At 38.6% G+C, this 27,609-nt stretch overlaps 1 protein-coding gene across 2 annotated transcripts in view; it reads right to left on the bottom strand.

The window, feature by feature from the left end:
* The window catches only part of FMN1 (formin 1), a 411,489-nt gene that overhangs the window by 329,366 nt on the left and 54,514 nt on the right, over positions 1-27,609 (bottom strand). For both annotated transcript variants that reach the window (XM_060096555.1, XM_060096556.1), the window contains exon 2: positions 886-1,064. In XM_060096555.1, coding sequence (XP_059952538.1) covers positions 886-1,064 — 179 coding nt within the window. The remainder of the gene's footprint in view (positions 1-885; positions 1,065-27,609) is intronic.

Here is a 27,609-nt window from a genome sequence, read left to right as displayed (position 1 = left end):
GTGAGCCATGGCCGCTGGGCCTGCGCATCCGGAGCCTGTGCTCCACAATGGGAGAGGCCACAACAGTGAGAGGCCCACGTACCGCAAAAAGAAAGAAAAAAAAAAAAAAACATACTTTCAGGCTTGAAAATAACGAATTGGAAGTCATTCAAAGAAATCAGGGACACGAGACTATCAACAGGCATTAAAGTTAATAGAGCAAAAAAAAAAAAAGAAAAGTGCCTGTTAGATTCCTCATGCTCACCCCCATCTCTGACTGGAAATGGCGAGGTGAGGAGGGGCGGTGACAGTTGTGACAGTCTGGTCCATCCCATCAGGCCGCCTGTGGTGTGGAAGTAGCTAAAACCCAGCCCACTGCTTTGTACAGATCAGTCAAGGCCTCTGTGTCAATGAATCCATGAATGAATGGGGAAGAGAAGGCTGTTTTTCTAATGGCTCATCCTCTATTCCGCAGATTTCCTGCCAAATTGTTCACCTGTTATTTGAGCAGCTGCAGAGAAAGAAAGGTTTAGGAATGTGGAAGACGGGCTATTTGAATTTCACTGGAGGATCCAGATCCTATCAGTCAGCTACCACAGGTTCTCGAATTTTTAGAAAAATGATATTAAGAGCAGCAAATGGGTTCTCCCACAATGAGGTTTAGGCAGCAAACTGATGTAAGCAGAGTACTCTGTAAATGCTCAGATAAACTGGAAACACAGTCACTTTCTAGCGCACAAATTTCAGCTCACCGATGTATAACTGTTTTCTGCAACTGACTGATGTTTAGACGACACTCACACAAAACGTAGCTTCAGCCGCTTTACAAACACACTTTACATTAAATGCATGTTAAGTGAGCTTCGGTCAATTGCAAAGAATCATAGCACAAAGATTTCTACTTACATGGAGATCCAAGTACAATTTGCTTCTGTTGGGCTTCTCTTTTTCTTCATGGAGCAGAAATGGACAGGCTGGTCCTGCTCTGTAGGCCAGGACCCATGCACCTCCATCCCTGCTGGGAAGGTCTTTAGCTGCTGTCTGCTCACTGAAGCAGTCCCGGGGGAAGCCCTCAGAAGGGATGCCTAGACCAAACAGAGCAGACCATTACTGACACAGTGGTGACCAATACATCAAGCCAGCCATATCTGGGGACTCCTACCTGGGCCACTTCATACCACCCATTACTTCCCTTTCTAGTTAATATTTTTAGAGTTTGCTTTTCTCCAAAAGTGTTTCTCTTGATTACTTTTTCTGTCTCACACTAACAATGAATTCAAATATATGCCCTCATATCCAATTGAAAAAATATGTCTACTGGCTGTACTCCATGCTCCCTCTTCTTGCTTACCCATCGGGCTCTACAGATCATTCTCTTTCAGAACAGAATCAGAGGAATGAGCTGCAGGACGGAAGTCAGGAGTCCTGACTTGGACTTTACTACTGTAAAGTTGGCTGTTGGCTTTACTACTAAAAGGTCTCACCTGAGCCAAATCACTAGTGTGTGTTCTTCCAGGGCAGGAACTGCCCCAAGTTCATCTTCGTTTCTGAGGATAGAATTGCCATGCACGATGCATGCAAGTGCATACTGGAGCTTGGTCAGTGTGTTGAATGAGTGACACTGCATGAGTATACTACTTGGAACACACTACTTGGAACTCACTTTCTCATCTCCAGAATGAGGGCATCAGGCTAGTCCTTATCTGAACTATGTTATGATCATAATAGTCAAGTATGTGCCAGGCACTGTTCTTAGCCCTGTTCTTCGGTTTTAAAAAGAACTCTATAGGTAGGTATCATTAGCGTCCCCATTTTAGTTGGGGAAATTGAAGTCCAAAGAAGTGAAGCGAATTGCTCAAGATCATAAGATCAGTAAATGGTAAAGCCAGGAATTGAACCCAGGCAGCTAAACACTAGAGGGCGTGCTCTTAATGACTAGATTCCATGGCCTCTGCCTGGCATTCTCGAGATGGCGGTACCTGTTCTACAATAAAAGGACTTCGTGGTCAAGTGAGTGTGAGAAAAGCTACATGTCGTATCCCCAGAGCCACGATTCATGTTAGCATATTAAAGACCTGGAGATGTCCTTTACTAAAGAAACTTAGCTCTGTATGAGTGTTTTCCAAACTTACATGACCACAGAATCCATTTAAAGGGACACCCGTTAAACACGTTGCAAGCCACCAGCGTTCCACTTGAATATAGTTTGGAAACCATGAGATGACCTCTAAAGTCCCATAGAGCAGTTGGCTCCATAGCTCAGGGGTTAGAGCACTGGTCTTGTAAAGTCCCATATAGCTCTCAGGTTCCTAGACCTTTTCTAATTCCTGGTAAGCAACCTTGGCAAAATATTAAGCAACCAGGCAGAAGTTAAGGGTTTAGGCTCAGTGCACTTCTGCAACAGAGATAACTGTTGGATATATGATAGGGTGTTTATTATACCTAATCCTCGTAATAGTGTCTCTTTGGCAGGGACCCAAAACCAGCCAACGACTTCCGCCACGTGGAACACCTGACTTACAAGTAACTTGAGCTGAGAGTAAGTCCGCTAACAAACGGACTGTGGGATAACATGCTTCTCCTTTATATTAGAGTAGCATTTCAGAAGAAAGAAAAATTGAAAACAGCCAAGGTTTTGCTTTTTGTTTGCCTGTTCCGTGGGTTGGTTTCTAATCACACTTTAAAGTTGAAAGGTGATGCAGGTCACAGTGTCTCTACAGTTGCCCTCTGGCAGGCTGTCCACAAAACACTTTGCTGTGATCACCGAGAAAATGAAGGTCCAGGGCCTTGGGCATCAACTCTGCAGACATGGGCCCCAGAAGGTTACAACCAGGCTCTTTCTTCACCCGAGTGAGATGTCTTAGAATGAGGGTCTTTTCAGGAACTTGGCCTCATTTTTTCCATATGCCCCTTTCTAACTACTCTCCTCCAGACAGACTTTCTTCTGGGCTTTTGTTTAGGGCCTCATGTGCTACAGAGTGCCCCCACTCCTGCTCAGAAGACATAGAAAAGGACTAATGCCTAAAGAACCTCGGAGAGGAGGGAGACTGCTAAGTGCTTATCCTCCACTGTGACTTCGTGGCGACCCCAAGAGGAGGGCAGTGCTGGCCATGCTTTAAGAGACGAAGAGATTAAAGCTCGGACCCCTCTTAACTTCCATCTATAAAGCTTATCCCCCTCCTAGAATATTTCTGTTCAGATAACTTCCATTTACATAGCTCATCCTCCCTCTTAGACCATTTCTATTTATCTTTGGCAAGAAAAGAGGAAATAAGCCTTTTAAAATGTATGGTGTACTCTCACCAGGTACCTCATCTTCAGAAATGTATTAATTACTAATCACATCCCTCGTTTTAAATCCCTCCACTTTCCACTTTTATTTCGGAATAGCTGCTGGCTTTGGGTACAGTTTACACAGATTGATAAAACAACATAAAACATGCTACATACATCACAGAGAACATGCTGTATAACACCTAAGGTAAGATATCTAGATCATCAAAGGCACATTGTCTGGCGAGTAGAAGTTCATCATTTAGGTATAAGAGAGTGGTGAAGCCCCACAATTACAAGGATCTTGTGTCCTTAGATAAAATACAGACGCACATGCAAACGTACCCACACACCTGCCGTGGCTGTCCACCACTGCATGAACAGGTGTGGGATGCAATCCAGCTCACTTTATGCAGAGGAAAGACAACGTGAAGTTTAGAAATGATGAAAAGTCACTTCAGTTTAGAAGTCGTCTTAATTTTCAAGAATCAGTTTCTAATACCTAATTTTAACCAGACAATATCCCTATGAAGCAAACACGCAAGGTAAAGCCATGATGCATAGTAATCTGGGGAAGGATCGTTAGGACGGGAAAGACCAAGGGCAGAAATAAGTAACAAAACTGTTCTTCTCAAAAGTCTGACGAAGTAGGTGAGGGCACTGGGCAAATTCACCATTACAAAGGACATAAACTCATAAAGTAAGTCTTTTTAAATTAATTTTTTAATTGAAGTATAGTTGATTTACAATGTGTTAATTTCTGCTGTACAGCAAAGCGAACATGTATATATACGTACATATATATACATTCTTTTTTTATATTCTTTTGCATTATGGTTTATCATAGGATATTGAATATAGTTCTCTGTGCTATACAGTAGGACCTTGTTGTGTATCCATTCTATACATAAAGGAGTGGAAAGTTGGGGTTAGCAGATGTAAGCTATTATGTATAGAATGGATATACAAGGTCCTACTGTATAGCACAGAGAACTATATTCAATATCCTATGATAAACCATAATATAAAAGAATATAAAAAAGAATATATATATTCTTTTGTATTCTTACTACATATACATATATATATGTATATATAGTAATAGTAAGTCTTTGAATGGAGAGTTTTAATAATACCAACTCAAGTTTTTTGAACAGTCAAAAATAAAGCACATGTCTATGTCTACTAAAATAGGTAGTGGCCACACTGCTCTCTTCAACTGAATACATTTAATAAAGAGAGATAAAAATTACCTGAAGTTAGGTAAGTCTATTCTGTCAGAACAGTCAAATGTCATTTAATTTTCTGATGCAAATAGATTTTGAGGTGTTAGATTTTCATTGAACATTTTATGGAAAGCTTAAAACAGTCTTATCAACTTAATCATGTCTTCCCCTTTCATGTGCCTATACTATAAATCTAATTTTTCTTGAATATTTATTAGTTATTTTGTTTCTCAAAAACATTTCAACAGCTTGATGGACCACACATACATACACAGGTTAATTCCACAGCTGACCACCTGTTAATACAACATACAGCACAGTCACAGTACAGGAAGGGCAACTTACCTCAAGACCACTTTGAAAGTCTGTGCTTTTCCCAGATGAGCTGCACTTCCTGATGCTAACCTACAACATCAGACTAGGATTTTGCTGTCAATTATCAATACAATGGAAGCAGACAGAAAGGAAAGGTGATGTACCATTTAAAACTGGAGGCAGTCTCCATAGCTCATCTTCTCCCAGTGGAATAAGTCTCCCTACCTGAGGCACATTGGTTTATCGTTCCCATGTCTTCACTTCCTTCCTACATTGTGATTATGCACCAAAGGCCTTTTCCAGTTGCCTTTGTAGCTCCTCCCACTGGCACAGATGTTGTATATTTCCCCGGGTCCATGGACATTGGGTCCATGGATGTTGGATCTGGCCCTGTGACTGGCTTTGGCCAACTGAATGTGGGCAGTGTGACAGTGTGCCAGTTCTGAGCCAAGACCTTAAGAGGTATTGTGTGATTTTACACCCTGCCTTGTGTTTCTACCATCACCACAAGACATGCACGTCCTAGGGAGCCTGGACTTAAGACACATAGAGCAGACCCAAACCCAGTCCTGCGGCCTGGAGCCAGACACAGCTGAGCCCAGATCAGATCAAGTGAACCTTGCCAACTCTTAGACCAATGAATGAGAACAATAAATATTTGCTATGAGCCGTCAAGATTTGGGTTTTATTTGTTCAAATAGCTGCCTTATACACTCCATCATCTGCCCCCACCAGAAACACTATACCTATAAAAACTTTAAACCATTTAACCTGAGGGCACTTAAAGGCTACAATAGTTTTATTTTATAATTTGTACTAAAAAGTTATTTACTATATTAGGTTTTGAAAAAAATCAGGTGAAAATTCACAGCATACCCATTTCCTCATTCATACCACAATCCACACACAAACTACATTTCATTAAAAATAATAACCTTATTTACCAGGCACTTGCTTTAATTATCACACACACACACACACACACACACACACACACACACACACACACACACACACACACACACACACACCCCAACTTCCAAAGAGAAGTTTGCAAACATACTATATAATCAGATTTGGACAAAAGTCCCTAAGGAACAAAATTACAGTGGATTTCAGCCTTTCTTCTCTGATTTTCCCATCATACTGAGCCCTCACTTGACAGCAGTGATGGAGTGTTATGCCTCCAAAAGAAGAAGAGGGGAAAAAAAAAAACCCTCAGCCTGAAACTCTCATGAGTTTTTGTTCCTATGCTGTAGCTCTCAAGGCCATCCATCATACCTGACTTAAATCCAAAGAGGTGAAGTTTTCTCAACTGTGAATATCAGAACTGATATGTAAAGGGAGACAGGTTGTCTTCCATTATGTTATTCAAACATGTACTTACAAGCAAGAGAGACAGCAATCTAGATGTGTAGCTAATGGAAAGTGACATTGTTAAGTACTTGTAAAGAGGGTGTGTGCTTGTGTGTAATTATTCATGTCTGTATCTAGGAAGACAGAGCTTTGGCAAAAGTAAATTCTCATGGCTGCTATCTGTCAGTTAGAGATCAACCCTCAGCAATCCCACCGTCCCCATTTCCATTCTTTGTGATATTTAATGATATAATGTTACTAAACCAGCTAGGTAGCTATAACTCTGAGAAAACATCTTATCTATCCATCCCAGCCTCTAACTCTCCTCGTGAGAAGTATGTAGAGAGAGAAATTATGAGCAAGGACAGACAGGTGGAAGGTGTACAGAGGTATGGAGGGCTGTGGGTAGATCCAGCAATAGGACAGACAGGGGGAGTAGGCATGTCAGTGTCAGAGCCTATGAAGAAAGCATTCAATTTCATCAAACAAATGCAGTGTTATCTGAATTTCTAAAATGATGGGCAAATTCAAATAAAATACAATAGAATTTAGAGTTACAAGGATCTTATGTATCTCCCCACCTACTGCCCATTTTATAGTTGAGGGAACAGAAATCCAGGAAGATTGCGATAGTTGCAACATACCCAGCTAGTGGCAAAGGCAGAACGAAAATCCAGGTTCCAGGGAAATCTTTCATGCTATTTAGAGAAGGACATTACTGCCAATTCCCAGATGGGAATATCGAGGCCTGAGGAAGTAGGAGATGTGAACCATTTGACAGGTGGGATGGATTCCTAACTGTGACCTTTACTAATTGTTTGACCTTAGTGGAATTACTAAACTTCCCTGAATCATTTCCTCATTAATAAAATGAACATAATAAGAATATGCCTGATATTTAGCTGTGCTCAAAACTGTTTTCCTCCAGAAAACTTTTCCTGGAGTGGGTGTGATGAATTGACGGGGTATGTAAAAAAAAGAGAAAGCTGTTTACAGTGAGGGCATATTACACACCACATACTCATGTTAAGGACTATTTTCTTGTCAAAGAAGATACAGAGAAGAAAAATTAAGCTCATAAGAATTCACAGCAGCACTCCAGTGCAGCAGATCCCAAATCTGTTCAAGTCCTAAAAATAGAATTCACATCATCAAATGCAATAGCCCCCAGTAAGTGGCTGATCATCTCCAAAAAGTACAGCTCCTCAGGGAACTTCATAGACATCCTATGACACATTTTCCCCAAAGGTCAAACACAGGAGCCTAGAGCATGAATGAAACTATTTATAGGCATAGCTGTAAATGAAATTGCTTTTTAAAGAGGTACATCAATATCTATTTTTATGATTATTACATTAACCTCTTTCCATGATCTTTTCCTATAAAGAATACAAATGTTAGATGAGAGGCAAATAGTACTCAAGCCAGGAAACTGAACTGTGACTATAGTTATACTGGATATTTTAACACCTGAAAACAGGGGCATGTACTTAAAGTAGCACAAATGCTGCTGAGTCACTCTGCCTTAGAAAGGATACAAGGTAGGAGCAGGTGCACCTAAGTAAGGTTTGGTGCAGAAAAGATCAAGAAAGGATCAGATCTGGAAGGTTGTAATGTTCACTGAGACATTAAGAACCTCTGTCCATTCACAGATAGTAAATGCTGAAGAAATTGATATTGGTACTTCAAATGCCTAGGTTATCAACACATTTTGGTATGTTTGGTCATGAGGAATATACTTGCTTATTAACAAAAAATACTGAAGAACAAGAATGAAAACATTTCTTATAGTATTCATTATAAATAAATTTGAATAGCCTTTTTTTCTTTTTATGTCACATTGTTCCAGTTATTATGGGGATAGTTGCACCAATGGGGAACTCAACTCTTGAAGAGATTTGACATAATTACCAATTATATTAATAGCTAAGGCAGTACAAAATACTAAGCCTTGAATAATAAAATATATAATAAACAATTTTTTAAAAATCTCTTTCCAAAAAGAAATGATCTTAAGAAATTCACCAAAAAATGAATATACATAACAAGACTGATACAAAGAAAAAAAGAAGACACATATGCCAATGTTAAGGGTAAACATTTAAGAGATTAAGAACAAAATACGGCTTTGAGTGTCCTTATAAAGCAATAATGAAAGAGCATTTAGTTATTTCACCCCTATTATCAGAAGGAAGAAACACTGATCCTACAGGCTGACAAAGGTTTTTCTAATATTAAATTCTGAGAGAAATCGTTATATTACAGAGTTAGTTCCTACCTGAGCCTTAGCCCCATCCCAGCTGTTTGACCAACAGTTGACTTCACAGAGCCAATGGGGCTGGTCTAGTTGTCTATCAGTGACCTCTGTCCTTCTAACCAGAAAGGTTTGGCGATTATCTTGACCACTTAGTGATTTGGAACTGAAGTGATGAGTTCTTCAGCAGACTAGCTAAGTAGTGGCGTCCTAGAAACAGCAAGTTTTTAAAATGAACCCTTCTGCCAAGGTGTCTTAAGCAACATAGGCAACAGAGTTTTTCTATCTCCCTTTTTCCCCCAGGCATTAGTACTGAAGAGGAGCCTGGCACTTTATCCCAACAACCTTAGCTGAGGCCTGATTATCACCTTCTCTCTCCACAAATTCATTTTCTTAAGGGTAAGTAACATGCTACAAATGGGACATTTACTATGCATCACACACTTTATATATGTCACACATTACTAAGAATCTTCACAATAATCCTGCAAGTTAGGTGTAAAGTATTAAAGATGAGAAAACTAATGAAATAGAGACATTAACTTTGCCCAGGGTCAAACTGTAAGTAGGAGAATTAGGTTCTGAACCCAGAGCCTGGAATTAACCTCCTGTCATAAACAACTGAAAACAAAATATAGGAAACAACTATTTTTAGATATTTGATAGTGAACAACGCAGTATTATAATCCTGGAAAGAGGTACAACAAATGAAGTGAGCCTCATAAATTGCCTTGGTTCCCAGCTAAGAGGTGATTTCTGGACTGAAAATAATTAATAGGGCCCCAGTGGCCTATGGGGCATTGTCAAGCAGTCTAATATATGTAAAATTAGAAGCAGGGGTCTAAGAGAGACAGAAAAATATTTAAAGAAAAACTGGCTGAAAACTTTCCACATTTGATAAAAATTATAAGCCCCTAGATCAAAGAAGCTCTATGAACCTAAAGGGAGATAAACACAAAAGAAAACCATAATAAGTAAAATTGCTAAAAACGAGTGATGAAAAATATTGTAAAAAGAAAAAAATTATGTTTAGAAAACCAAAGAAAAGAATAATTACAGACTTCTTGTCAAAACATGCAAGCATTAAGAAAATGAAATGACCACTTTAAAGGGAAGAAAGGTAAAAAGTGCTGAATGATAAGAGATTTTTTAAAAGTTAACCTAGAATTTTATATCTAGTGAAAATATCTTCCAAGATGAAAGAAAAATAAAGTCTTTTTCAGAAAATTAAAAGCTAGACAATTTATCTCCAGCTGACTTAGACCACAGGAAGTGTTAATACATTTTTTCAGGCAAAGGGGAAAAAAATCAGAAGAAAATTTGGAAAACACCAAAAATGATAAACATGTGAGTAAATACACAAGACGTTTTTCTCATTATTGAAGTTATTTAAAGATATAATTAACTGGGGGCTTCCCTGGTGGCACAGTGGTTGAGAGTCCACCTGCCGATGCAGGGGACATGGGTTCATGCCCCGGTCTGGAGGATCCCACATGCCGCGGAGCAGCTGGGCCTGTGAGCCGTGGCCGCTGAGCCTGCGCGTCCGGAGCCCGTGCTCCGCAGCGGGAGAGGCCACAGCAGTGAGAGGCCCGTGTACCGCAGGAAAAAAAAAAAAAAGATATAATTAACTGAAGCAAAATAATATATTCTGGGGTTTATAACATATGTAGATATAAAATGTTGACAACAGCACAATATCCAAGAGAGAGAAATGGAAATATTCTGTTTTAAGAGTCATACATTTATATGAAGTGGCATAATAATATTTAAAATAGATTGTGTTAAATTAAAGTTACATATTATGAACTCTACAGCAACCAGTTTTTTAAAATGTTATCTCCAACAGTGGACATGGACACAAAGTGGAATCCTAGAAGTACTTGATCCAAAAGAAGACAGAAAGATATGTAAAAGGGAACCAAAAAAATGGAAGGTAGACTAAAACTCAACCACACTGATAGTTACATTAAATATAAATCACTTAAACTCTCCAATTTAATGCCAGAGTTTATCAAACTGGATAAAAAAAGCAAGACTCAACTATATGCTATCTATAAGAAACTCATTTTAAATGTAAAATTATAAATAGGTTAACAATAGAAGGATGGGAAAAGCTATATCATGCAAACATTAATCACAGAAAGCTTGAGTAGTTATATTAATATCAGACAAAAATAAACTTCAAAGTAAGATATATTACCAGGGATAAAGAGAGAAATTTTATAATGATAAAGGAGACAGTTCATCAAAAAAAGATATTAACAGTCCTAAATTTCTTTGTACCTAGCCACAGAACTTCAAAATACATAAAGCAAAACTATCAGAACTGAACTGAGAAATATATATATATTCACAATTAAATTTGGAGATTTCAACACTCCTCTCTTAGTAATTAACAGGACAGGTTGACAGGAAGTTGACAGGAATATAGAAGAATTAAACAACATTGTCACTGATTTTACTTAACTAATATTTATAAGATACTCCATCCCATAACTACAGTATACATTTTCTTTTCAAGTGCATATGGAATTTACCAAAACAGTCCACATACTGGGCCATAAAATAAGGTAATACATTTAAAAGAATCAAAATATATATTCACATGACTGATTCACTTTGTTATAAAGCAGAAACTAATTTAAAAAATTTAAAATATATATATATATATATATATATTCACTGACCACAGTGGAATTAAATTAGATACTAATAACAGAAAGCTATCTGGAAAATCCCAAGTATTTGGAAATTAGACACCATACTTCAAAATAACTTCATAGATCAAAGAAGAATCACAAGGGAAATTAGAAAATATTGGGGATGCAGCCAAAGCAGTGATCAGAAGGCAATTTATAGCCTTACTTACCAACAAGTGACTGCCCCTCTCCCACTTTGGTCAACATCTTAACATTTATTCTCTAGACTGGGGGATATCAGGCAGAATTGATGTATGGTTAACTCATAGAAAACAGAGAACTCCATAACCATCTGCTTCTTAAATGCTAAATGCTAAGGTTTTAGCTTTTTTCACCCCACTAGGCTTCAAGAAAACTGTTAGTTTCTAGGGTTAGGCAGGTACTGGAATATTATTCTAGGAGAAACATGACTAGCTTAAGAGAAAGAACACGGAGATAGTAATATTGGAGGTTCCTTGATAAACAGCTATCCCATATCATCCTAGAGTGAAGCTCAAATCCAGTATCCTTTCATGGGCACTCAGAGCTTCCAAAAAGCTTTTTGATCTCCAGACCTTAAGCATGTACAACCAATGACTATGAGACAGCTGAGGAGAACATCTCACATAAAAAGCAAGAAAGTGGACAGCAAAAGAAGAAAGAGGTTGTGTCACTTCAGACCTGCTGGATCAAGATTTTTAAAGGTGGCTTCTTTTTTAGCAACCATATCTTTGCCACCTGGCCCTGTTCCATACCTCCAGTTCTTGCCAGCTTCCTGTAATACTGTCTCTGCCCTTTCCCCCTTCAGGCCTAGGGCTGGTAATGACTTTTTGCTTCTGCTAGTTTCTGGGAACCTCAAAAACTCACACTGGTTTTCTTAATTGGTCTGGACATAATCTCTTCATTAAGTTATTTTCAGTTTAAACGCTTTTGAATATACCATCTATTTTCTGCCATGACTCTGATTAATAGAGTAATTGGAATCAGGAGTGGGGTTTATTTCATACCTTTTAGCATGCTTTTGTATTATTAAGGCATTTGGGGTACTTGCTATCTGACGCTTCCCATACCCAGTTAGCATAATAGCAGCAATGTAATAGGCCAGTATAATATTTTAAGAGCTATCAAAATGATCAAACTCCTTTCGATTTTATGACAGAGAAAAGGTAAACTGTCAGACCTTAAAGTAAGCCAGTGACAAGTATACTGCCGTCCCTTCCAGATGAAGATGAATTGATTGGTATGAAAATAAAGCATTTCTTTATCAATAAATGCATATCAGCTCTCAGGGGCTGTGCTGATATACTTAGGAAGTATACCATATCTGAAACAGTGCTTGCAATTTGCATCCCCATGTAATTAAGCTTACAATAATACAGACATTCTCTGAAAGCCATCTGTTTTCTCACTAGCCAAAAGAGAATTTAAATGGGAGTATGGTATGAATCACCATCCCTGCATCTTTCAAATCTTTGATGGTGTCACAAATCTCTGCAATTACCCCAAGATACAGTATATGCTTTCAACTAGAAGGAAAAATTTGGTGCTCATTCTCCCAGAATACACAGGTCTGCAGACCAAAAGTAGAAGTGAGAGAGGCCCCCTCACACTATTACACCTAATTAATCACTTGCATAATTTTTACTTCCTATCCTTGCAAACTTGGGCTTGGTGGGTTCAGAGATCTTAGTGTCCAGAGGAGGGAGGCTTCCACTAGGGAACTTAGTCATGGTTCATGAGACAGGAAGCTGAGAGTGCTTCCTGACCATTTTAAGTTCTCACACATTAGCAATGGATTTATTTGATTTCAGTGCCTCACCAAATGAATGTCTTTAGTGGAATATTTTGAACTGGACCTAGAGTATTAAACTTCCGCAACCAAAGAAACAGTAATAAATGTTAAAACTGCACGTTTTGAAAAATAATCTAGAATGAATGTCCTCATATAAATATTAAAACAATACAAGGAAACTACTGTGAAATAAATACTCTCAAAGATTCCTGGTGAGATAGTAAGTTGGTATACATCCTTGAAAAGCTATCTGGCAATATATATCTGAAACAGAGGTTGACAACTCTGGCCCAGCAGCCAGATACAGCACACAGCCTGTTTTTGTACAGTCCGTGAGCTAAGAATGGTTTTTGCATTTTTTCCATTTTTGAAGGAGGAGAAAAAGGAGAAAGAGGCGGCGAGGTGGGGGATCAGGAGCAGAATAGGGAAGGGCAGTCAGAGGGGGAGGAGGAAGAAGCCACAGAGACCCTATGGCCTACAAAGTCAAAAATATTTACTCTTTGGCTCTTCACAGAAAAAGTTTGCTGACACCTATTCTAAAATGTTAAATATGTTCTTACCCCTTTTTTTTTTTTTTTTTGCGGTATGCGGGCCTCTCACTGTTGTGGCCTCTCCCGTTGTGGAGCACAGGCTCCGGACGCGCAGGCTCAGCGGCCATAGCTCATGGGCCCAGCTGCTCCACGGCATGTGGGATCTTCCCGGACGGGGCACGAACCCACGTCCCCTGCATCGGCAGGCGGACTCTCAACCACTGTGCCACCAGGGAAGCCCTGTTCTTGCCCTTTAACCAATAAAAATTGACTTGTGTGACTCTAGCCTAGAAGAATAATCATTTTGTTATTCAAGATCTATTATAAAGATATATTACAAGATGCCCATCAAAGTATAATTTATAGTTTAAACAGTGGGAAACTAAATACCATAAACACTATATACACCCTTGCTGTTAGAGTTATTACTCTTTATTCGGTGCTGAATTAGATCCTGTGGAAGGCAAAAAGAAACTTCATTTCTCCAAAGGGTTCACTTTCAAGTTCAAATTAACAGTTCAATAATATGTTCTCGTATTCTATTTGATTCATTTTGAAATATTTCAGTTGTTTCTCATTCTCCCTTCAGCAAGTATATCTCCAAAGGAAAAAAAAAGAGAAAAAAGCAAACAAAACGTAAGCCACCAAAAAGAATTTCATGTTTTCCTGCCATAAAGTATTAGAGGACATGCTTTTCAGAATGTTTTGTTCAGCTAAGTTATCATGGTTTCTTCTCCTTTATACTTTGAATCCATTTAGTCAAACATAAAATTAACCCTAATCATCTTCAATTTAATAACTTGTTTTTACATTTTATCACTATCTGAAAATTGCCTTTTTTTTCTCCCCCATGAGGGGACTGCTATAATCTCAAATGATTTTACTATGTGTTGGGGCTACTGTCTACCAGAAAACACAGCTCCAATTTAAAATGCATGTCAGTAGAAACATCAATTTACTAGAAGGAAATTAACTTCATAGGCAAATCTTTCAGGAAAGCAATTGATCCATAAAGTGAGCTAAATCTATACTAAGAATAGAATTGAGTTCATCAGATATTTTTCAGCCCAGAAGAACTTATCAATACACTCAAGTTCATGATAAATATTCCCTGGAATGATTCCACCAAACAAATAATAGAATAGGAACCTCTGAGTCTAGCATTGCTGAGAAATTATAAATAAGCACAAGACTGTCAATAATGGCTTCACAAGAACAAAGAGGATTAGTCTGAATTGTATTGTGCTGACCAGTATTTCAGGTGTAAGGTTTTTACTGTGGGTCTACATATGATTTACATACATAGATGTGGACTTTCTTGACAAATGTTCACAATTTATCATTTAAAATATTAGCCTGAGGCACTGCAGTGACTCGTTGCTAATGAAGGGATGCACCAAATAATTTACTTTCTCTTCCTTTATTTGAAATGGCAGTCATGTCTATCAATGACAGCAAGGCAGAAAATTCCTAAGGAGAGCCACGACCACCCTGGTATGAGGTTAGAGGAAATGATATATTAGAGAATGCAGCACAATTAAAACATGAGATGTACCCAAGATGGTTCTACTGAGAACGAGAGGAAATGAAAACACAATTACTCGGGAAGCTGGTAATATGCAGCAGCATATTACCATTACCATTACCACTCCTGCAGCAATGTCTTCCAGCTAACTGTATTCTAAAATAGTTCTATAATTTGCCATGGAATCAAGGATAGTGTGAATTAACTGAAAGGAGAAAACAGTAAAGGAAAGTTGGATAATTTGATGTAGATTAATAAAGGTGTTACTTTGCTGAAGGGATTTGAGGCCGTTTTCTTTGCCGAAATTTAAAAAATAATTTCTATTTTTAAACCAATGCTATTTTGAATCTTAGTATTTGCTCCACTAAAAGAAAAAACAACAAGAGTGTTGAAATCTCACTGTGATGGCTTCCGTGTTAAGCAGAGTTAGACTGACCCTCTCCGAGGATTCTCAGAGACAGTGGAGGTACCCTGTGAGCCAGCACTTTGTAAGCTGGGGAGTTCTCCAAAACATGAAGTCCACGTTCTATTCTGGTGATCAATAAATGATGCTATCTGTCTCACTGCCTGTACAGGGGACTAGAAACTGAGGGGTTAAGAGTAAATGAGCCTAGGACCAGTGGTCTGGGTGCTCGGGATGTTTCATTGCCAAATGCACTGGGCAGGGGTCGGGGGCAGGAGTCATCTCTCAGAATTGGAAACAGATTTCCTCTGGGCTAGTTTGAGCTCCTCCCAGCAGGAAAAGAACGGGCAAAAAAAAGGGGGGTGGCAGGGGTTTTGATTAATAGCTAGCATGATTTATCCTATCAGAGGGAAATAGGATTGTTGGGGATTCTGTGGGTATGAGAGGAATCTGGAGGCCAGGTTAGCAGGAGACTCTCATAATGTTATCTAGGCTGGACTGGTGAAGGTTGAGACCCCTCAGAAATAAAGGTTCAGACCCCAGAGGAATTTAGACCCACTGAAATGCTGGCTAAAGGCAAGAACAACTTGAAGTGGGTAATGAATGGGGAAAGACTCAGTGTAGTTTATAACCTTGCAATTAGGTAAACAGGGAATCTTAACTACACCTGTATTTTCTTACATACTCTTGGGATATCTAGAGATTGATGAATTCTTCCTATTTATTCTTTCAATTAATACTATTAACTTTTTCTCTTTCTGCCCCCTCCTTGTTTGGGGGTTCTCACTAACATATAGGGTATATTAATTGCAATAAAAGTATTCATTTGATTTATAAGTTGCAAAATATTTAAATGGATCATGATGGGACAAGAGGAGAAATGAACACTATTCAGCGACTGTGAACTCAAAGAACAGGGTCCCCATGATATCACTTCTGGATCCAGTAACTGTACAAGTGTGCTATCTCCTGTAAAGGAAGAAGTGTTGTGGTTATACATGGTAAAATTAGAGCAAAGTTATTGAGGACCTGCTTGGATGTACAGATATGTAGGATAAAGGAGTAAAATCTCTAGTAGCATCTCTAGAATGTTGGCCTGTCCCTTCATTGTTCTCGCTTTTCTGGGAACTACTCTGAGAACCTAAGGCAGCAGGGAGGGTGGGGGGAGCTCTGAGCAGCAAATGTGATCTGGACTTTTCAAAAGAGATGGGTCAGGTTTCCTTGGCGGCGCAGTGGTAAAGAGTCTGCCTGCCAATGCAGGGGACACGGGTTCGAGCCCTGGTCTGGGAAGATCCCACATGCCGCAGAGCAACTAAGCCCATGCACCGCAGCTACTGAGCCTGTACATTAGAGCCCGCAAGCCGCAACTACGGAGCCCGTGAGCCTAGAGCTCGTGCTCCGCAACAAGAGAAGCCACCGCGATGAGAAGCCCGGACTGCAATGAAGAGTAGCCCCTGCTCGCCACAACTAGAGAAGAGCCTGCGCGCAGCAACGAAGACCCAATGCAGCCAAAAATAAATAAATTTTAATTAATTGATTAATTAAAAGGGTATCATTAAAAAAAAAGAAGGGACTGGTCATAAAATAGCTATCTGACTCAAGCTAATGCTAATGTTTTTTTTGCATAAATAAGTAAATAAAACAGGAAAAAGAGACTGAGAGTCAATTGTATCCAGGTCATGTAAATGATAGAAAAGGTCCATGAAATCTTGCTTATGAGCAGAGATTTATGGTTGCCACCCGGCCCAACACTCAATTAATCATTTTTTTCTTAACTTCATAAAAATACCATAGTATTTTACAAATAAATTCCTGTTTTGATTAAGCTAACCAGAGTCAGTTAGTTGAAATCAGTACTTCACAAAGGCTAAACAATAAAAATACCAAAAATTTCATTTGGTATTGCCTCTGTGGCTGAAAAAAAATAAAAGTGGGAGTCAGCTTTCCTTAACAAGTACTTGATTTTAGGAAAATGTATAAATCTCATCATTTGACTATATTAGCCTTCAAAGGAATCTTGAATCCTACAGATGCATCCCCAAATCCTCTATCTTACGGAATCCAGTGATCAATTCTCAGTCTTCCTCTCATGCAACTTCTCAGTAGCATCAGGCAGAGGTGAACACATGTTTTTTTCAGTTTTGAAATTCCTTTCTAGAAATCCCATCCTTAGCACTCTTCCAATTTTCGTCCTAGTTCACTAGTCACTCTTGCTGGCTCCTTGCCCTCCTTACTTCTACATCAGGGTTCTTTACCTTAGTACTATCGACATTTGAGGTCAGATCATTCTACATTATGTGATGATGATCTGTGCATTGTAGGATATTTAGTAGCATCTCTGGCCTCTAACCACTAGTTACCAGTAGCACCCCACCCTCCTCCCCCCATCAATTGTAACAACTAAGAATGTCTCCAGACATTGCTAGATGTCACGCAGTTGAGAGCCACAGCTCTCAATGTTTCAACACCCCAAAGATCTGTACTGCACCCTCTTCTCCATCTTCACCCACTCCCTTGGTCATCTCATTCAGCCCCCAAATTTTAAATACCACCTAAATTCTAATGGCTCCCAAGTTCATGTATCCAGCCAGACCTCTCCCTCTCCTGTCTCACACAGGCACTGATGATTCACTATATGACTAATATGATCCCAAACTCGTGATTCTCCTCCAAACCTTGCTCCTTCCTCAGTCTTTCCCACTTCACCAAATGGCATCAATATTCACTCAGTTTCTAAGATTAAGAACCTGTTTCATCCCTGGGACTTCCCTGTTGGTCTGGTGGTTAGGACTCGGTGCCTTCACTGCTGTGGCCCAGGGTTCAATCCCTGGTCAGGGAACTAAGATCCTGCAAGCCGCACGTGCCCGCCCCCCCACAAAAGAACCTGCTTCATCCTTGAGTCCTCTCTTTCTCTCACATTCCACACTGTTAAGAACAAGACCTATTTGATGAAACACCAAATGGTATCCTGCATCTGATCACTTCGTATGTCATTACCACCCAGTCTAAGCCACTATCTATTCTCATCTGGGCAACTGAAATAACCTCCCAGCTCGTCTCACTTTTTCACTCCTGCCGCCCTAATATTATCCCAAAGCATCCAAGGGATCTTTTAAAATGTCGCACAATTCCTCAAATCAAAATCCTCCAATGGCTTCCCATAAAACTTAAAAAAAAAAAAAAAAAGGCAAACTCCTGGCCTTAAAGGACCTCACCTGACCTGACCCATCTACCTCTTTCTCCCCATCTCCCTTACTCACTTCATTCATTCTGCCACCTCAACCTTCTTGTCGTTCTGTAAGCTAATCCCACTTGGTGAGATTTATACTTGGTGTTTCTTCTGCTGGAATTCTGTCCCCCAGATCATCATGTAACTGATTTCCTCACATCATTCAGGTTTCTGCTCACATATCCTTCCAGCAGAGAAGCCTTCTTGTCACTGCCCCTCTGCCAACATTTTCTCTCTGAAATATTTTATCCATAACACTTATCATTACCTGAAACATATAACTAAGTCTCAGACAAAGTTGGCTATAGCAAGGCCAGTTATCAAATCAGATTTTCTTCTCTACAGATGGCACTACGGTAGTCCCTCTTTTAAGAGAAAGAAAAGAAAAATGCTAGTATATTACAGATATTACTTCTCAATTATAGTTAACTCTTAAAGCCCCGGAGGTATGTTTGCATATCTTACATTAAGAAAATAAAATAGGTTTCAGCTTGGATGCCCTGATACTGGGAGGGAATGGCCAGAATGCAACATTGGCAAGAATTCTGAGGCCATGTTCAGGCTCAGTAGGAGTCTTGTGATTGATTAGCACTGTTTTCCCTGACAAGGTGGGGGGCGGGGGGAGAGTAGTGGTACATGTGCCATGTTTTTGCCCATCCTTTGACTAAGCCCTCTGATTCTTCTTTTGTCGGCTCACTTTTTGGCAGTTTTTACTCATTGGCATCCTCGTCAACTTAACGAAACAGGAAACATATGAAACCCAACCTTTGGTAAAAGATTTGATGGCGGGGGTGGGGTGGGGGTGGGGTGGGTGGGTGGAACACATAAGGCTAAAAGATATGCTGAAATTATCAGTAGGTGTGAATCATCTCTATATCTTTTAACTCCTGTTAAGTAGAGAAAGTAGATAATACCACACAAGAGAAAAGGAAATGAATTCAAAGATCTTTTCATAAGAGAATGGGATTATTTTACTTTCCTAGCTGTTCAAGAAAGATAGATTTAAGGATGAAATTATAAGATAGATGCTGAATAATTAAGCAGGGACAGGCCTAAAGAAACTGAAGATAAGGAGAAAAAGGAAAAAAAAGTGAAAGGATAAAAAAGGTCACTCTACAACAAAAACTTCCCAATTATCCAAACTCCTCTCCCCATGTTTAAGAAAGGTCAACTGATAGCCCTTGGCTTATGACATGTAACTGTATCCCATTCCTCTTTTGATCTTCTCACGGGAGAGGGATTTAACTGTCCTTTCCTTGATTCATTAGATGGTCACTTCAAAGAGACCCCAAAGAGGCATCATTTGCCCAAACAACTCCCCTGTCTTAGTAAATCCAGACAAAAACCCAAAAGTAATTTATCCTAAATTTCACACATTATTGTCTTCGGCCCTGTCAGTGACCTCAGCCTACAATATTGATTACCACTCTGCCTTCCAATATGAATCCTTCAGATGATCAATCAGTTCCCAGAACAGGGAAAGAGTTATCCAATCTAATACTGAAGATGTCCTAAGATCCACAATTAGCCCAAGAAGAAACCAAATAACCTAGTAAACTCACCGTAACTTTAATACCATTTACATCTCATTTCTTACCTCCAAAGTCAAGAAGGGGTCATTCAAGGAGTACTAACACTCTGTCTAAAGAGGGCTTTAAGCCTCTGTTCATGATGAAGATGGGTACTCAGTTTAGCAGCAAAAGTACTAAAACATTTTATTGAATTAAGAAATGACTCAGGCTTCCTTGGTGGCGCAGTGGTTAAGAATCCGCCTGCCAATGCAGGAGACGTGGGTTCCAGCCCTGGTCCGGGAAGATCCCACATACCGCGGAGCAACTAATCCCGTGCACCACAATTATGGAGCCTGCACTCTAGAGCTCGCGAACCACAACTACTGATCCCGTGTGCCACAACTACTGAAGCCCGCACACCTAGAGCCCGTGCTCCACAACAAGAGAAGCCACCGCAATGAGAAGCCCACGCACCGCAATGAAGAGTAGCCCCTGCTCGCCCCAACTAGAGAAAGTCCACGTGCAGCAACGAAGACCCTACGCAGCCATAAACAAACAAACAAATACCAAAAAAAAACACCAAATGTCTTGAATCACTCTAACATGTAAATAAGATTTGTGAGGTCCCTGTGAAAAGATAACATGCAAATCCATGAGTTTCCATGTACTTTTTTAAAAGACTTTAATGGATAAATGGGCAAAGGGCAAATATGATAAATGATCACTGAATACGGAGAAATGTTCAACATCACTAGTAATGAAAGAAATGCAAGTTAAAAGAGCAATAAAATATAACATTTCCACATCAAGTCAGAAAGATAAAACTTTGAAAATATGCAATGCTGGTAATAGAACAGTAAAATTGGCACTCCTCTCTTAAAAAACAGCATAGTGCCTATCGTATTCAATAGGTCAGCCCCAGCAGTCCACATGGTGCCTGGACACAGCAAGTTTCCGTTAAATATTTGTTGAATAAATAAGTGAAATAAGTCCATAGTTACTCTGCTGGTGGGAGCATACTGAACAAAATTTGGAGGAATAATTTGATAATAAATATTAAAATGCAGATAACAGTTATCCTTTTGACACTGTAATTCTCATAGGAATCCACTATAAAGAAATTCTTTAAAAATGCAAACATCCTATGCAAAAATGTTTGTCACATTATTAAAACATTGAAAGATTATAAACAAGCCAAGCATCCAAAATTAGGTAAATGATAGTAAATGGATGGCCCAATTCTCTACACAGAATAGTTCACAATAATTGAAACAATATTTATGAAATGTTAGAAAATATGGGAAAAGGTTCAAAACATGTTAAGCCAAAAATATTATGTATCAAGTGTAGGAATTTTATTTAAGTATAACAGAAAAATTGAACAGAAATATAAATTTTAACAGTAATTTTTCTATGGGTTATGATGATGGAAGGTTTTCTTCTATCCTTATAAATCTTTCAATATTTTTCAATAATGATTATAGAATATTTTTATAATTGAAAAAATGAAAATTCTGTATTAACAGAATAGGAAGGTCACTGTTTTCTGAGGAGGGTTCTCCTGTCACACACCCCACATGACATCTATAGGACAGGTACCCAAAGCCCTTCCCATCGTTTCTCTTGTCATCTCTTTTTCATTTTAATGTTTGATTATATTCAGGATAGATTTTTATAAGTGCACATCAATAAGGCATTTTGATGATTAACAAGTCGTTTATTTTAAAATTTATTAAATCTCAATCAAAATCCTTCTGCTACTCGTTTAGCCATTTTCTATTTGCCATTAATGAATATAGAGACAACCTGTCAGTACTTTCAGTCAATTAAAATTGTCTACATTAAAATAATTTTAATGCCTTGGTATATAGTATATTTTTATTAACCTTAATGAAGTTCTAGAAACAACTCCTTTATATTTTCTTAAAGTTGTCTTTGTATAGCACCTAAAATAATAGTTATTCAGAGTAGATGAGATAATATGTGTGAATAAGTGGTATCTAATTATAAACTGCTATTAAAATGATAGTTTTAAATTTCTTATGGCATGACATTTCTTACCTTATATGTATTTTTTTTCAGGAAAGATAGATGCTTTTTATTTTTATTTTGTTTTTTATACATCTTTATTGGAGTGTAATCGCTCTACAATGTTGTGTTAGTTTCTGCTGTAGAACAAAGTGAATCAGCTATATGTATACATATATTCCCACATCCCCTCCCTCTAGGTGTTCACAAAGCACCAAGCTGATCTCCCTGTGCTATGCAGCTGCTTCCCACTAGCCATCTATTTTACATTTGGTAGTGTATATATGTCAGTGCCACTCTCTCATTTTGTCCCAGCTTACCCTTCTCCCTCTCTGTGTCCTCAAGTCCATTCTCTATGTCTGTGTCTTTATTCCTGCCCTGCCACTAGCTCCATCAGTACCATTTTTCTAGACTCCATATATATGTGTTAGCATATGGTATTTGTTTTTCTCTTTCTGACTTATTTCACTCTGTATGACATACTCTAGGTCCGTCCACCTCACTACAAGTAACTCAATTTTGTTCCTTTTTATGGCTGAGTAATATTCCATTGTATATAATATGTGCCACATCTTCTTTATCCATTCATCTGTTGATGGACACTTAGGTTTCTTCCATGTCCTGGCTATTGTAAATAGTGCTGCACTGAACATTGGGGTACATGTATCTGTTTGAATTATGGTTTTCTCAGGGTATATGCCCACTAGTGGGATTGCTGGGTCATATGGTAGTTTTATTTTTAGTTTTTTAAGGAATCTCCATACTGTTCTCCATAGTGGCTGTATCAATTTACACTCCCACTTCCCTTTTCTCCATACCCTCTCCCGCATTTACTGTTTCTAGATTTTTTGATGATGGTCATTCTGACAGGTGTGAGGTGATACCTCATTGTGGTTTTGATTTGCATTTCTCTAATGATTAGTGATGGTGAGCATCTTTTCAAGTGTTTGTTGGCAATCTGTATCTCTTCATTGGAGAAATGTCTATCTAGGTCTTCTGCCCATTTTTGGACTGGGTTATTTTTTTGATATTGAGCTGCATGAGCTGCTTGTATATTTTGGAGATTAATCCCTTGTCAGTTGCTTTGTTTTCAAATATTTTCTCCCATTCTGAGGGATGTCTTTTCATCTTGTTTATGGTTTCCATTGCTGTGCAAAAGCTTTCAGTTTTCATTAGGTCCCATTTGTTTATTTTTGTTTTTGTCTCCATTATGCTAGGAGGTGGGTCAGAAAGGATCTTTCTGTGATTCATGTTATAGGGTGTTCTGCCTATGTTTTCCTCTAAGAGTTTTATAGTGTCTCAGCTTACATTTAGGCCTTTAATCCATTTTGAGTTTATTTTTGAGTATGGTGTTAGGGAGTGTTCTAACTTCATTCTTTTACATGTAGCTGTCCAGTTTTCCCAGCACCAATTATTGAAGAGGCTGTCTTTTCTCCATTGTATACTCTTGACTCCTTTATCAAAAGTAAGGTGACCGGGGCTTCCCTGGTGGCGCAGTGGTTGAGAGTCCGCCTGCCGATGCAGGGGACACGGATTCGTGCCCCGATCCCAGAAGATCCCACATGCCGCGGAGCGGCTGGGCCCGCGAGCCATGGCCGCGGAGCCTGTGTGTCCGGAGCCTGTGCTCCGCAACGGGAGAGGCCACAGCAGTGAGAGGCCCGCGTACAGCAAAAAAAAAAAAAAAAAAAAAAAAAAAGTAAGGTGACCATATGTGCATGGGTTTACCTCTGTGCTTTCTATCCTGTTCCATTGATCTATATTTCTGTTTTTGAGCCAGTACCATACTGTCTTGATTACTGTAGCTCTGTAATATAGTCTGAAGTCAGGGAGCCTGATTCCTCCAGCTCTGTTTTTCTTTCTCAAGATTGCTTGGCTATTCCTGGTCTTTTGTGTTTCCATACAAAGTGTAAAAATTTTTTTTCTAGTTCTGTGAAAAATGCCATTGGTAATTTGATAGAGATTGCATTGAATCTGTAGCTTGCTTTGGGTAGGATAGGCATTTCCACAATGTTGATTCTTCCAATCCAAGAACATGGTATATCTCTCCATCTGTTTGTATCATCTTTGATATCTTTCATCAGTGTCTTATAGCTTTCTGCATACAGGTCTTTTGACTCCTTAGGTAGGTTTATTCCTAGGTATTTTATTCTTTTTGTTGTAATAGTAAATGGGAGTGTTTCCTTAATTTCTCTTTCTGATTTTTTGTTGTTAGCGTATAGGAATGCAAGAGATTTCTGTGCATTTATTTTGTATCCTGCTACTTTACCAAATTCATTGATTAGCTCTAGTAGTTTTCTGGTGGTATCTTTAGGATTTTCTATGTATAGTATCACGTCATCTGCAAACAGTGACAGTTTTATTTCTTTTCCACTTTGGCTTCCTTTTGTTTCTTTCTCTTCTCTGATTGCCATGGCTAAAACTTCCAAAACTATGTTGAATAATAGTGGTGAGAGTGGGCACCCTTGTCATATTCCTGATCTTAGAGGAAATGCTTTCAGTTTTATGTATTTCTGATGGGATATTTCCCTCCCAATCTATGAGCTGTTTCATTTATGTATGTTTTCCATGGTGTCTGCATGGTGTATGCCCTCTACAAATTATATTGATTTTTTTTTTTTAGTATATGTTGTAAAATGCTTTAAACACTACACAGGTAATTTAAAATACCAAAAAATGTTAATGGGCCCTGTGAAATGCAAGCCAAAACCACAGTGAAATATCATTTTCACATCCACTTGGGTAGCTATAATAAAAAAGATAGATAATAACAAGTGTTGGCAAAGATGTGGAAAAATTGATACTCATACATTGCTGGTGGGAATGTAAAATGGTGCATCAGCCTGATATTTCCTCAAAAGGTGAAATAAAGAATTACAATATGACCCAGCAATTCCACTCTTATATACCCAAGAGAAATAAAAACATATGTCCACACAAAAACTTGTACAAAATGTACAAAATGTACTTGTTATGTACAAAATGTTCATAACAGCATTATTAGTAATAGCTAAAAGGTAGAAAACAACCCAAACGTCCCCTACTTATGAATAGCTAAACAAAACGTGTTACATTTATACAATGACTGTTATTTGGCAATCAAAAGGGTAAATCTTGGAAACATTATGCTAAGTGAAAGAGGCCAGCTACAAAGACCACATGTTGAATGATCTCATTTATATAACATTTCCAGGCAGGAAAATCTACACAGGCAGAAAGTAAATTAGTGGTAACCTAAGGCTGAAGGGAACTGTGGCGAGAGTAACTGGTAACGAGTACTGGGTTTTGGGGGAATAATGAAATGCTCTGAAGTTGATTGTGGTGATAGTTGCACATCTCTGTGAATATACTAAAAACTGTTGAATTGTATAATTTAAATAGGGGCATCATATGGCATGTTATTACCTCTCAATAAAGCTGTTTTTTAAAAAAGACACTGTGAGTTACCATTTTCTATGAATTGGTAGTATATGTTAGTGTAATTCTGGGGAAAGAACTGTGGCAGTAACAAGATATTCATATCTTTTTATTAATACTTCTATGAATTTACATTAAAGAAAGCATTTAATGGAACTGAAAAGCTATGTGAAGACAGATGTTAACCACAATATTTTCTATTTGCTTCAACTTGGAAACAATTTAAATATCTAACAAGGGATTTGGTATTATGGTTTATCTACATGATAAAATATTATCATCCATTAAAATTATAAAGCTATAATTAATAATACTGTATATAAATATAAAAAGTTCAAAATAATTTTAGGTAGATATGGAAGTATACAAAATATTAAATCAATAAACTTGGTCATGTAAAAAGACCTATCTCTATGGAAAGAGTTGAGGTGGTTGGATTATGGCAGATTTTTATCATTGTCTCTTTGTTTACTGTAGTAGTTTTCTTTTTTTTAACTTTATTTTTTTTATACAGCAGGTTATTAGTTATCTATTTGATACCTATTAGTGTATATATGTCAATCCCATTCTCCCAATTCATCCCACCACCACCACACTCCTGTAGTAGTTTTCTTATATAATCCTTTCAATTAAAAAAAATCAAAATTGTTATTGCTCCATTAAACCAGTGGTAAGCGCAGCAACCCAATAAAATTAAAAGGTTCCCTGGAGACGCCTAATGAAAGACCACTGGGTATGTGTTGGGGAGAATTTCAGGCACCAGTGTTTAATTTAAACTCTGTCACAAAAAGCAATCCAGTGATATTAGAGGCAACCAGGTGGTTACGAAAACTCCAGTTCATTAAGTGACCGGCACATATTATAGCTGTACATCTGGTATCTTTTTTCCAGTATTTTTCTGGACTGTTTCCAGTACATGGTAACAGTCATCACTCCTCAATCACTAGAAGCTTAAGATGTCATCCTTGTTCTCCTAAAGCTCACACCTGAAAGTTAAGTAATAGCATAAAACTTAATTAATACTTAAGTAATACAAGTGTGCACACAGATGCCATGAACGTGGTTTGCCAGGAAGTGGTAGGAAATGAAGGGCACTCAGAGCAGAGGTACACCAACCTCAAAGGCTATTGCGACTGTGTTTACCCTGTCAGAAAGGTTTAGCTTCCTCATCACAGCTGCCCTCAGCAGGTGTACGGCAGGCTGTACAAGGAATCAGCTGAAGGCAGTTACACTAATGGAACCTTTGCTTTTTTGGCACGTTGACAACAGAGATATAAGTATTCACAGTGCCTCAGAGCGTGCAAGGCACAAGGGAACAAAATTCTTATGGGTAAAGTACAATCAAAATGTTTAGCACCCCCAAGGCACATGTACCCCTAAATATGCTATGTTTCTAACGCCTACATTCACTAGTGTACATGCCTCAGTCCCAAAGCTTGTCCTGTATCCTGTGCAATCATTTGTTAATGGATTACTTACTTTCTGATATAATCTGCCCCAAAGGACAGGTGGCTCCTTGACATGGATTCAATCAACTTCCACATAGGAATTGAACAAAACGAGTATTCCCATGGTTTGTGACTTAGGTCCACTACAAACTTTGAATCGTCTATTGTTTTGAACTACCCAAGCCTTATCCTTTCAATTAATAGTTAATAAAAATGAAGCAAAACTGTGAAGCCAGTCAAATTTAAGATCCCTCCCGACTACCCTTTTCAAAATCTACTGTTTTATTCATTATCAAGGCAGAATTTGCTTATATTGAAGATTTAGAAAGTATCTATGAGTAGAAGGAAAAACAGGCAGTCACAGTCACCCTATTCAGAGATGACTATCACACTATCTCGGTGGATTTTCTTCTAGTCTTTCTTTCTATGCATAATTTCTGTTGGTATTCTGTTTATTTCTCTCGGCAACTTGGCTAGGAACATAAGTATACACACTTATGAAGCCTCCTGTCTCCAACGACAGCTTGCATCTCCATGAAGCACAGCCCTGCTCTCCCACCTCCAGTCAACACCTGGGCTCCTGCAGAAAATAGAAAAATCACCCTGAGGGACCTTCCTCCACAGCCCATGCCCCACTCCAACTTAAAT

The sequence above is a fragment of the Mesoplodon densirostris genome, chromosome 4 (genome assembly GCF_025265405.1).
Source record: "Mesoplodon densirostris isolate mMesDen1 chromosome 4, mMesDen1 primary haplotype, whole genome shotgun sequence".
Lineage (NCBI taxonomy): Eukaryota > Metazoa > Chordata > Mammalia > Artiodactyla > Ziphiidae > Mesoplodon > Mesoplodon densirostris.
This window is presented reverse-complemented; position numbering and strand designations above follow the sequence as displayed.